This window comes from Haliotis asinina, chromosome 3, assembly GCF_037392515.1.
Source record: "Haliotis asinina isolate JCU_RB_2024 chromosome 3, JCU_Hal_asi_v2, whole genome shotgun sequence".
NCBI lineage: Eukaryota > Metazoa > Mollusca > Gastropoda > Lepetellida > Haliotidae > Haliotis > Haliotis asinina.
This window is the reverse complement of record NC_090282.1, coordinates 82,545,471-82,559,007: the sequence shown is the minus strand read 5'-3', so window position 1 is coordinate 82,559,007 and position 13,537 is coordinate 82,545,471. Positions and strand designations below refer to the sequence as shown.

The 13,537-nt window shown below is 40.6% G+C and overlaps 2 protein-coding genes across 2 annotated transcripts; one reads left to right on the top strand and one right to left on the bottom strand.

Annotated features, from left to right (window-relative positions):
* The first annotated feature begins 1,758 nt into the window (after nucleotides 1-1,758).
* LOC137277148 (uncharacterized) lies at nucleotides 1,759-6,604 on the top strand. Its single transcript, XM_067808818.1, has 3 exons — nucleotides 1,759-2,109; nucleotides 4,993-5,043; nucleotides 5,496-6,604. Exons 1-3 carry the CDS (start codon nucleotides 2,097-2,099, stop codon nucleotides 6,026-6,028), a joined length of 597 nt encoding a protein of 198 aa, XP_067664919.1. The 5' UTR covers nucleotides 1,759-2,096; the 3' UTR covers nucleotides 6,029-6,604.
* A 1,972-nt stretch (nucleotides 6,605-8,576) lies between these two features.
* LOC137279090 (neuronal acetylcholine receptor subunit alpha-9-like) lies at nucleotides 8,577-13,537 on the bottom strand. The gene is made up of 7 exons (XM_067811566.1): nucleotides 13,498-13,537; nucleotides 12,094-12,233; nucleotides 11,658-11,702; nucleotides 11,057-11,166; nucleotides 10,155-10,690; nucleotides 9,508-9,722; nucleotides 8,577-9,144 (listed from the first exon to the last, which is right to left on the bottom strand). The coding sequence occupies exons 1-7, from the start codon at nucleotides 13,535-13,537 to the stop codon at nucleotides 8,863-8,865; spliced, it is 1,368 nt and encodes a 455-aa protein (XP_067667667.1). The 3' UTR covers nucleotides 8,577-8,862.

Below are 13,537 nucleotides of genomic sequence, written 5' to 3'. Positions count from 1 at the left end.
ATTGGAAGAGAGTAACAAGAAAAAAATATAAGGCAACGCTGGAGGCACCTGAGTTTATTAGGAAATTAAGTGAACTATTTCAAGAGCATCACGATAACCGCACCCTTCTATTACAGATGGGTACAAATAGGGTGCTGTCATCTCCAGTATATAACACATCACATCTATGACATGTCTAACCAGGTCTGGAAATGAAATAATAGTGTCGGGCGGAAAAACATGTTCCGGCAGTGAGTCAAGGCGCGTCTGTATGCGAGCGTGGATTCGCACAGTGATTACTGATGTTTTTAAGATAGCATTGCATGTGCGCTCAGCTGTTACTGGACACGCCCGCGAACCGATTTAAGGAAACTACTCCTTCGCTAAGTTCCAGAAAAAGGGCAATGGGTGCTTCTAAAAGGGAATAGATTTTGCAGTTTGAAATTACGCACTTTAAGTAGTGCCAGTGTGCTCCAATACGTGTAAAATTGTTTTGAATTGAACGTGTACCAGAGCCCTTATCCTCGAAACGTTCATAGCCCTAAGAATTCTTAACTTAGCGTAGCCAATGTGTTAAGAATGGGCTTAAGAAGTTCGTAGGGCTACGAACGTTTCGAGAATAGCTAACCAGTTTATTAACGTTTCTGATCAGTAAAAACACAGAATGTGTTTCACTCAGAGATTTACAGAAAACTCTATTTCCGCTTTAACTATGAAGTAAAGATGGACAATTATTTTGGATTATCAACAAGGTCAGGTGGCTCTTAATTTCCAACAGCTATGTTCTTTGGTAATTTGGAATTGCCAAAATACAAAGACTACATTTATAAATAAACTGCTAGGTGCACAGTGCTGGTGTCGACTGATGAAACGGGTTATAGCTAAAACGGCACCACAGCAGAACGGCACCAAAATCGTTTGGTGAAAACGGCACCAAATTGGCGAAAACGGCTACTGATTAACGGGCTAAACGTGAATGTTGTCATCCTCCATGTAAGCTACCTGAAATAGTACATAAAGATATGTATATGATTATTCATGAAAAATGTGAATATGAAACGCATAAAGATTATCAAATGTCAAATGCAACGAATATAGTCCATAACTCACACTGGTCGCAAGACACAGCATGTTGATTTCTTCGGACAGTCTTATCGCATACAACACAGTGGTGAGACATTGTGATGAATGATGTGTATCGGGTACATGTCTGTGCTTTAAATACAGTTTGAATGGTGCGATGTTTTTACTTTCCAATCATTGTCGGCAGAGTAGACACATTTATTATCTAAACATACTACACGCAGCTTGGGTAGGAGAAGCACTTTCCAATCATTGTCGGCAGAGTAGACGCATTTATTATCTAAACATACTACATGCAGCTTGGGTACGAGAAGCACTTTCCAATCATTGTCGGCAGAGTAGACGCATTTATTATCTAAACATGATGCAAGCAGCTTGGTGAGTGTTAGTGTTATATATTGATGGGCATACTTACCTGATATATTCCTAATATATTATTTATTTATATTTATATTTATATCAATCCAAAGTTCACAATCCAATAACGTCTACTTACCTAATATATCTGTTTTTATTTCACAAAGTCTATTTACGAAACACTAAATGTTTATCCAAAGTTCACAATACAATAAAGTCATCATATCAATGTTCATCATTTTTAAAATTGTATATGGTGACGTTTTCGCCATAACATTTGTAGCCGTTTTCGCCAAGGGAAGGTTCCGTTCTGTCCAAACGGTGACGTTTTCGCCCGGTGCCGTTTTGCTGTGGTGACGTTTTAGCCTGCACCCGATGAAACGCAGGCAAGCTGCAGCGCAAATACTAGGAGGAAAATAACCAGTTTTGCTTCGCTTTCAAACTGGAAGACTCTTACTTTTCTCTCTGTTGCGCAGCCCTATTTGCACTGTGTACAGTTTGCCTGTGAATGACTCCACTCACGAACTGCACACCCAGTGGTGACATAGCAGTATACATGTATCAATGCTGGCCGCATGGAACTCTGGGAAAGAGAGTCGCGCATGCGTATATACCGGCGTATATACTGATAGTACGAGGTGAAACTACTTGGTGAACTTTCATAAACATGTAACAATATGAGTGAGCAATGTGAGTAAACGGTTGTTTTAACTTCAAATGAAAACCCAACGTCATCGGTTGCCCTGTTTTCGTCTACTATCGATATCTAGCTTTGTTCGTTTGAAATATTTTAAAACTCCGAAGCCTACTTAACACACTTCCTCATGTGTGTGTGTGTGTGTGTGTGTCAATAATTATTGTAGGTTACCGCTCTTAATGAGCACGTTTCACAAATTCTGCAACAATATATATGTGACGAAAATATAACCCACTGTTAATGTAATGAATGAAATTCATCGACACAGAAGTCGATGGCAATGGCGCACACCCCATTTTCAACAGCCATACGAGTGAAAATATTTTATGTCGCCTCGCTAAAAATATTGTCATAAAAACGTTTTATGTTATACTTATAGATGAACGACCCCTTTAATTACATGTCGTTAGCATTTATATTTTCGTCAATTTGATATTTCGCCTACTTCACATAGGTATATTGTGGTTTGATTAGATTTAGTAGTTATTTTTGAACGCCAGTTATAACTTCAGAGGAAAAAATGATTTTTTCATTATAATGGGTTTTTTTCATTATTGAGTCCTGATCTTTGGTCAATAGATTTTATTCACAGGATGAAACATTTAAATTCCACTTGTTTTCTTAATCTATCATAACATTCATCATTAACTGAGTGTGGAGAACAAAATTGATTACTGCCACTATTGTGTTTAAGGTCAACGAGTATACTATTAAAACATCGGGGTGTGATGATAATGACTAAAGCTCTGTTGATCAGTGTATATTATATTCTGTACAATGAGAAATCCTGTTCAATGTATCTGTAACCAGCGCGACGTGAAATAGTGCAGCAGCATCAGCCTGTATACCTCTGTGTGCATCATGTATGTATATACTTTATGTAGGGAGCCTATATACAGGTAGAGTATCTCTGCTTTATTGTATCTGGATGAAGGTGCCATGTCTGAACCCATATATACTGAATGGTGATGCATTGTATGTCTACTGTTGAAAATATCTTTTCTTCATCAATATATTGCAATGGTGTGCTTATTTCAAGAAGTATAACTGTATGACTGAAATATGTATGTATTTGTTTGAATGAGTATTTATGTTTGTAGTTGTTCTTTTACAAGTGGCTATAGCCGATAACGCTACGGAAATTGAGACGCAACTGATGTCGAGTTATTGATATTGACTTATGCTAAGTTCAAGTAGATCATGCAATCTGTACATATACTGGTCACTCAAGTACTTGCTGGCTGGTTTGAAAATAGGTAGCAAAATCCCTTACCTGGTAGCAGCATTCTTTTATAATTACATTGTAGTCCCTCCCTCTCAGTCCCATTACCGTCTTTGGACATATGGAACTGTATTAGGCCACATGACCCTCTCTACACTTCCCCGTCACGTGTTCACCAGTGGTTTATAGGATCAGAACCTTTAAACGTCTGTGGGTCTACATGTTTGATTTTCATCAAATCTTCAAGAGTATCTGTCTACATCTCAAGTGGAGATCTATCCTTTGAAAATGACGGCTAATTGATGAACGTAAGCGGTTTCACTAAAAATTACCAGGTAGCAAGTTCTTGCTCCTGTGTTTTTTACTTTTCATGTAGCAAAATAAAATTTTAAATAGAAAATGTGCTACCCCAAAGCTTTAATTTGTAGCAAGTCCGTGATTAAGTGAATTTCGTGCTGCACATTCCAAAAACAGTATAAATGGACTTTGCTGAAAATACCCGTGCACAAATGTTGCATGAATACAGATGTGGAACAGCGCAGCCATGCCAGTATCAAAAAGATCATCGCATATATGCCGAGACATTCACAAGCCGAACCTGACAGAACTATTGGTATGGCAGAAATGGGGGCCTCACAACGTCACATTGCAAGAGTTTTCAGTTGTAGCCAAGCAACCATCAGCAGCTTGTTGAGCCGTTGCCAACAGACAGGCCGTCCAAGAACGGGTGGACCAAGGGTTACCATGCCAGCTGAAGGCCGCTACAGCTGGACAATACACTTGCGTCCAAGAAGTGCACTCTTTTGGTAGAGGCGGTGTCATGGTAAGGGGTGGCATTTGTGATCAGCAGAGAACACGACTTGTCATCCTTTATGGAAATGTGACTGTTCAAAGGTACAGAGACGAAGTCTTGAGACTGTGTCATTTGTGCGTCAACAGCCGAGGGATTAGATCTTGCAACAGGACAATGTACGTCCGCATACTGCCATTACTTGTACAGGAATACCTCAACACACGTGTACAGGAAGTTCAACGTATTGCACTGGCCAGCATGATCTCCCGATATGAATCCGATAGAGCATCTCTGGGATCATCTTGAAAGACGGTTGAGACAACCTCCACCAGCAAATCGACAAAGCTCGAAAACGTTCTTTTGGATCTTTGGTACAAAATCCGTGCTTTATCCGGCGATAAGGACATGTCTCCATGAGCAGACTTGTTTTGGCATGTATCGATTGAAAAGGCTTGGACAGTTCCTTAATGTGACGTTAAACACATCTTGTGAATGAGCTGTGACTGGGTAACATTTCATTTTGACCCCACGTCTCTTGTGCTTGATTGCGTGAACAGAATACTATCGATTGGTTACATTAAACAATATTTCTATCATGTATGTCTTGATGTCCTCTTTAAGTTCCACAACATCAGGTGATAGGTTTCTTTTCCCGATAGTTTTTCACTGCACCACGCTAAGCATATGCATTTATTGTACGCGTCACGTAACACTGGATCGTGTTTCAACCTCCTGTACCTGCATATTTAGATTGTCTCTAAATCTCTTTTGGTAATGCAGCTGACTTTCTCTATCACATTCAAGCAATATTTCACCTTGCATGGACAAATCCTACTTAAAAGTGTTTTATATATGTTTTAGATATTGGAAGCCACAACTCACATTTGAAAGACTCTATTGCTATTGGCCAAGGTATGTACCAGCACATATTGTGAATAATGGTGACATAGGTATATCTGTCTGTACAGAAACATCTTTTGTTTGTGTGAAATATAATTTTATGCATGACTTACTTTCGTCCATCTGTATCCTTTAAGTATCCCATCTTTCATGTCCTAAATACCATATACATTTTAACGTAATATGATTGTTCTCTAAAAACGTCGACGTCATTACATTGTACTTGTAACCTGCAAGATTTTGTTATGGGATACTCAATATGATATCATTTCTCTCACGCAGATTTATGGTTGACGTTTTGTTCTTAGTTTAAGGTCACCAGTGATGTAAAATACAAAGACTATTGATACTATGAACATGAACGCATGTCATGCTGTATAAATATAACTTTCATTTGTTTTAAAGTGCCAAGAACCGCATAATTCTGAACTAACGCATTTGGTATCTCCTATCTTTTCCCTCAGCCAACAAAGTCGACATCAAGGTCTTTAGTGCACCTTCCAACCCTGACCCTGACCCTGTGTTCTCGCACGCCACGTTAGTCTACAGCAAGGATGATGTAGAGGAAGTAAAGGGTTTGCAGCTCATCTTGCAGGGTCTTCGGCTGTATAATGGGAACAAGGTTCACGTGGCTTTGGAGGAAGACATTGTAACTGACGGAGTAACTGAAGTCGCGGCATTCGATCAGTGCTTGTTGAAGTCTGAGTTAGTACTCTTATTCATTACCAAGAACTTCATGTCTCGCGAGGACGTGTGGAAGGGTAATGTCGCATTAACGGATTCGCTTGGTGATGGTAAAAAGGTTATTCCCATTTTCACTGAAGATAAAAATAAAGCTACGTACCTAAAAGAATGCTGCACTTTAAGATCTATCCGAGGAATAAAGTACCACCAGTTTAAATGGAGTGAAGACACAAACACTGCTTTTCTCAAGAATTTTAACCACATTGAAAAACACCGCAAAGGACCAGGCAAAGTTCAAGCCCGTGAATCTTAATACCTGTCCGAATATGGCCTTAATATTACGGAGTGCTGATAGCGGAATGTGATGCTTCATGAGGTACCATAAATATTTCGGAACCACATCCTCTCCCTCTATCTTTTTTTCATATTTATGTATTCCTTGTGCTTTTTCAAGTTAAATGTAGTTTAGGTTTCAGTTCCACAGCGCAACATTGATAACAGAATTGTTAAGTGACACTTTGCCGTCCTGATGGCTTAGTGTGGTGAAGTAACCTATACAGACGATATGATCGTTTGCATGGAATACGTTTCAGACTGAGAGAATTATGGTGTTTCAGAGTTACACCTTTCCGAGTACAATGTTAACATATACCTGTAATCAGAAAGTGGAAGCCAGGTATGGGACGTAACTACAGAACCAGGACACTCTTGCGTCCTTATTGCGGAGCGGTGGAGGTGAAGAGACACATTTTCTGATAGTCCCTACGGTGATGACATGAAGTATGAAACATAACTTCACACTGACTGTTTTTTTCAATGCTCACCTCGTGTGAAATAATATATTTTATGAAACATGGTGAAATAAAAAACAAGGCTTTCTTGTGTTTCATTCATTATTATATATTTAAAAGAAGAAAAAACATCATTAAACACTCTTTTGTCTCACGTAGTGCTATGACCAAAGTGTATTTCTAAGAAGCTATTGGTCAACGCCACGTGTGTGATCTTCAGGTACAATGTCTGTCAGGCGAGTAGCAAGCAATTTCTGTCTTGTCAGCCGGATAGGTTGCAAAGCTTTATTGTATTATTGATGGCTTGCCCAACCTTTTAGCATGCACAAGCCAGGGCTTTTTATTTAAATGGTAGCAACGCTCCTGTCTGTGTCAATAAGCTTTGAGCTTGACAGCGGTGTAAGAATTAATATACATCGAAACGTCGCTTTGTGCAGTAAACAAGATGTTGTCATCCACAAAGTTGTAGGCCTAATTATTGACTCACCAGCTTCTAAAATGCCAAATATGTGTCAATGTTTAAACAATGTTTTGCTAGTCCATGTATCGTATTACAACAAACTGTATGTCACTGTACGCGAGGAACACTAAGTTTAGCCTTTCAGTATGATTTCAATGAAGTACATTTTAATATTCTAAAATTGTCACCACGTCTATTCAAGTGTAAAGGATTATTCACTAAACCAGTTATGTTAATCACCCTGAAATGCACAGTTTGCAGATTCATATCCATGGCGATCTAATCATATGATCAGAAGCTCATGGTCAGAGCGGTCTCTATGTTGACAGCATCATATGTTCAGCAGCAGTATGTACATAATACAACGCTACAACGACGATAAACATCACAAACATCAGACACTAGACCTCGGCTGCAGCACATGCTCAACAGCAGTATGTACATAATACAACGCTACAACGACGATAAACATCACAAACATCAGACACTAGACCTCGGCTGCAGCACATGCTCAACAGCAGTATGTACATAATACAACGCTACAACGACGATAAACACTACAAACATCAGACACTAGACCTCAGCGGCAGCACATGCTCAACAGCAGTATGTACATAATACAACGCTACAACGACGATAAACACTACAAACGTCAGACACTAGACCTCAGCGGCAGCACATGCTCAACAGCAGTATGTACATAATACAACGCTACAACGACGATAAACACTACAAACGTCAGACACTAGACCTCAGCGGCAGCACATGCTGAGCAGCAGTATGTACATAATACAACGCTATAACGACGATAAACACTACAAACGTCAGACACTAGACCTCAGCGGCAGCACATGCTGAGCAGCAGTATGTACATAATACAACGCTACAACGACGATAAACACTACAAACGTCAGACACTAGACCTCAGCGGCAGCACATGCTGAGCAGCAGTATGTACATAATACAACGCTATAACGACGATAAACACTACAAACGTCAGACACTAGACCTCAGCGGCAGCACATGTTCAGCAACAGTGTACAGTAAACATAACGAAAATGGAAATACTTTGCTGAGTGTGTCAGTTAGTGATTCTTGTCACAACAGTAATCCTGTATACTCCTGTATTGGGTTTTACTACAGATCTACAAATATTTCCATTTAGTAGTAGTATTTGTATTTGATAGTTTGACAATCCTACTTGACTGTGTACACGCTCCACATCCTTTCTGTAACCAATACAACTTAACCTATATTTTATACTGTACTATACGGGATATGGCGCCCATAGTCTTCAAATTTACAGTGCATGTATCGTTTTCAAGAATTGTTTTAGACTTTTCTACTTATTCATTTTTCTCTTTATATTCACCTGTGCTGTAGATACGTGTATTTGTCTAGCCTCTTTTTGTTATGACTTAAATTGTTATAGGCTTAGCTTGTTAATGTTAACTTTAACTACAGAGTTTTCTATAGAACAGCATTCGGTTATCTTATTCAGTTTTTCTTCCTGAACAGACTTACATACATTTTCAACTTCTCGTTTCCCACTGTTAAGCTTAGTGTATATGTTGTGTAGTAAAAGGTCAAAGAAAACAAAACAATGCATGTGCAAGAAAAACATGTCTTTATGTAACAATACACTATAAGTAGTCACGAACACAGAACAGGTGGCACATTTATACCAGTACATGTGACACACGTTGATACCAGGACAGGTGACACACATTGATACCAGTACATGTGACACACGTTGATGCCAGGACAGGTGACACACACTGATACCAGTACATCTGACACACGTTGATACCAGGACAGGTGATACACATTGATACCAGGACAGGTGACACACTTAGATACCAGGACAGGTGACACACATTAACGCTACCACATGGATCAATGTAAGATAGAGGAAAGTAAAATCCCCAAAGTAGCGGCAACAGTTGATATGAAGAACAGAAGAAGCAGCAATCTGTCCATCACGACTGCCACCTTCCTCCACTCCTCATCAATGACCCCAGCAGCCTGCTGGTCGCTGTAGCGGCTGTTCATCTCCTTCAGAACTGACAGCTGTTCCTCCAGTACCTTTTTCATGGGCAGTAAGTGATGATGGTTCTGTCTCCCAGTATCTTGAGATTCGAAAGTAGACATTTCTTTTTGTTTTATCGTGTTGTGGTCCTGAAACAATGGAAATTATTTAGTTAAATATTAGGACAGAATAGCCGAACACGCTGACGTCCATCTTTAAGACAAGAATATTTCGTATGTCAAACGAGATAATAGTTGTACTGGAAGAGTCATTTTGTGCATTTTAACCGAAGATATATAAAAGTTCTTTCTACACATACGTGGTAGTGTTTTAAAGGTAGCCCGGCAGACCGTATATATCTTTATTCAGAGATCTCAGATATATATGTTTATTTCATTTACTGATGACCATGTTATCTTTCAGGATAAAGGGATAATGGAACAATGACACTTTCGATTAATAGCTATAATGCCTTTCTTGTGTATAACAATGTGAAACCAGTCGCGCCTTACCCCATGGACGTGACTGTATACGTCCGTTATCTTCACTGGGTACACTGTTGGTTCTTTCTTCATACAAAGGACCTCAGAAAGAGTCCCGAGAAACATCTTCCTCATCCAGTGAGGAACTGGAATACCATGCTGACCTCGGAAGTGCACGTTCAGCACAATCACTGTGAGGGCGGTGGAGAGGGCCACGAGCAGCATTGCCACGCAGAAGTAGATACCTGTGGAAGAGATTGGTATTCAGTTGTCCTGAACTAGTAATCATGTGTTCTGGAGCCTAGAGATTAAAGAATTCACTTGCTTTCGAAAACTGATACAAGGCCCACCATGACTGTGCTGGAACATTGCTAAGAGCAGTGAAAATACGTGAATGAGTTACTCGATCACGTGACAGGGTGTTCCTAAAAATCGGTATGTGGATTTAAACTGGCATTTTATACAGACCTATCAACTAATATCAACTGATACTATTAAAGTTGCTTTTAACGAAGGTATCTGATTCAAAATCCTTGCATTTACACAGACCTGCCAACAGAACACATTGGGAGATGGGCCTGTTAAACCACTTATTGGCTAAAGGTAAATGGTCTTCCGTTGTGCATGTCGCACACACAATCCACCTTTTATCAACCGAGAATGAATGGAGTATATACCTAGCCAAGGGAAGTTGTCCGACGTCGGTGGCAACGACTCCGCAACAAGCAGCATGAACACTGACAGCGACAGCAACATTGTGATCTCTAGGGCCACCTTCTCCCCGGCTTCTGGAGGCAGTAGGAAGCCAAGCAAAGCCACTGCAGAGATCAGTATACAGGGGAACAGCAGGTTCACGATATAGAAGAACGGCTTACGTCGCATGGAGATGTAGAAGGTCACGTCGGGATAGGGTTCTGGGCAGCAACTGTAGAACTTCTCGTGCCTCACAGCTGGGACACTGAGCAAGTCCCATTCCGTATTGACCTTGTAGTCAGATATATCCGCTGCTTTATCGCCGATGGTGATGTTGAGCTGGTGGCCGCTGTAGGCCCAGGAACCAAACCGAAGGGCACATGTTTGGCCGTCAAAGGGGAAGTAGGTGACGTCGACAGGACAGAGACTTTTGATGACGGTCGGGAAGTTGTAACTGACAGCGCCGTCTGAGGTGAAGGTGGGCCTGTAGTCCTTCAGTCCAATAAGTTCGTCTCCAGCACTGGGGTGCGGCAAAAAGAATTGTTGTTGCAACAACACATATATCATACATGTATACTGTCAGTTACGAGAGGCTGGGAAACATAGACGTCATCGGTTTGAATAGTTGTTTAATCGTTTGTCATGAAACCCCGCAATCAGCAATATTCTAGCTATATAATGAAGGTATTAAATACCTGACCATGGACCAAGAAATCACGGCATTGTAAACATCGACTCGTGTTACGTTGCTAAGTCAGTGAATCGCGGTGTCTGAGCTGTCTGGGTCACGTGGTCTATGTAGTCCCGTCTTGGTATCCCTATATGGTATCCTAGGGTGTCGCTATGCTACAGCGTTACAGAAAGGAGTAATGTGAATCTCACTCACTTGTCATATAGAGTAATATCCGGAGTCCATACTTTCTTATAGGGAAGGATGAGTTGCGAGATGCCACCGTACTCGGTGGCGTTCCAGGTCATCTGACAGTCATACCAGCTCTACAACAAACATATCCCTATATACACCCATGTGTGACAGCAGTACCCAGTGCACTCGGTGGTAGGGAATAGATGCTCATCAACTAAAGAGTCACTGGGATGGAAATAGAATCTGTTCTGTACAGATGGAGGGGGAAAGTGTCCAGAAGGGCCCAGAAAGTGGAGCAGAAGGCTGTATTCCACCGAACTATCTCACGATCAGTTTTGAGGCTCTTCGCTAAGCAGTTGCTGGAGTGCAAAGGGAGATCACTCTAAGATTTACTACTGTTCAGAAGTATTCCATGTCCCAGATGAACTATTACCATACATACATGTACATATATGTACGGTTCTAAAACCAAATAATTCCATAAAAAACATAAAGATATTCACGTTATCGTTTCGCTCTTCTGCTCAAATTTAAATATGTCCACCGGGGAGCAGGGCATCGGCAATTCAACGACTGACAGAAGATCCCTTATACCGACAAGAGAGAGTGGTGCAGCACTTACCAATCGGACCCAGACGTTGACAGTCAATATCTGGCTGGGTTCATCCTGAAACAGAGCAATATCTGTATTATTATGTCGACTGGAGAATCAGATTAGGGTGGATCACTATGTTATGTTTCACCTGTAAACTGATACCGAGATTGTCCTTATACGGTGTTTTGCATGGCGTAACGGTGCAGGAACTCGTGTTTGAACATTTTGGATTTTTAATTAGAAACGTAATATCTCCCTTGTTCATACTCTCCAGTAAAGGCAAAATTTCAATCTTTCGTGTTTCTTGATATCTTCACGCAGTTTACGTGTTGGTTAAAAACGTCATGCTGACTAATACAACCCCCTCCAAACTACTCTCCCCCCCCCCCCCCCCCCCTCCCCTTCCCAAAACCACCACCCTCTTTACTCTCCCAATGTTTATGCGTGATAACGGTCTACTAACCAGCTCCATGATCTGCCTGACAGCGATGCCAACTTTCACCTCTATAGGAGCGTCCGCTCCACAGATTGGCCGCACGTCTTTTTTGTACTGGGCAAACAGCTTGTCCAGTAGTGCTCGCTGGTGGGCGTCAAGACCGACCACTGCAAGAAATTTTAATCTACATAATCGACGTAATGCAGGAGGACAATTTGTCCTCACTTGAAAATGGCTATCCTATATTTTTTTATCATAACACACACTGACAATAAATACCACAATTATTTTCTGTCCTTTAGACAAGCAGGCCACACGGCACAGGCATTTAGTATGTAAGCATGACGTATGCATGTGTCCTGGTGAAAACTTCTTGTTCTAAATTTCGCTTGGTTTTGAACATGCACGCAAAGGATGTTTCCCACTGGATAGACAAATGGATCTTATGGCATAACAATGAATAATAGGGCGGAGAGCGGGTATCGTGTGTCATATTGGGGACACTGCAAGTGCTCTTCACACCAAGAAACAAGCTATTCGTTACATACAGCCTCATTAGAATATAGTACGTAAACCTTTACACGGTTTCTGAATGTTTCTTGGGCTGAATTCACTTCGAAATCCTTCTTATTACTTCTTAATTATTTTAGTATCAAAATTCATGGTGTAGAAACGAATGTTAACGAACTATTTGTGATTTAGTAACGCTAATCTTGCAATTAAGCATACGTAGATCTTTGTTTGAAGATAAGCAAAAAAGATATTGTCCTGACAGTTAGAGCAATCCACACCTGACGAAAACCGTACAAGAAGACAGAAAGTATCTCATACGCAGATGCAATTCACATTCAGGGTACGTAATGACTCTTCCACAGTCATTTGAGTGTAAGGTTTTGATTACTGAAAACTGGTATTTAAGACAAATTTGCGGAACATTTTGGCGGACAATTTGCACAATTCAAATTCGGTACACTTGTTAGATAAGAGACCTCCAACAAAATACTACTTTGAGGAAACAAAATGTTGTGGCTGATCTTAACACGATTTACAGTTTAACAGCTTTAATAACTTAGACAGGTTTCGACACACCAATGACGAAAAGCAATTTCCAAATATAATGTGAACCACGTGAGCTCGTGCAGGTCAGCACTTGATTTGTTTTATTGCTATCCTCGAGACATATATCCAAGATGAGGCTACGTTGTCTCCACTATTGCTTCACAACCGAATGTACATTGAAACGTCTCATCATAAACAGAACAGGTTGTTATCCATTAAATATCTTGTCTTCGATGATGCTTTTGATTACAGTGTGCAAGCCACCCTTGCATACTAAGGCCCCCTGTACTTTGAAACGTTGTTCGTATACTGTGCTCAACGTCACCTACAACGTGCTGCAGATATAACAATGGACAATAGTGGAACACTTACCAAGTAGTGCCATGAATAGTACCAGTGCCAAGTGAGCCAT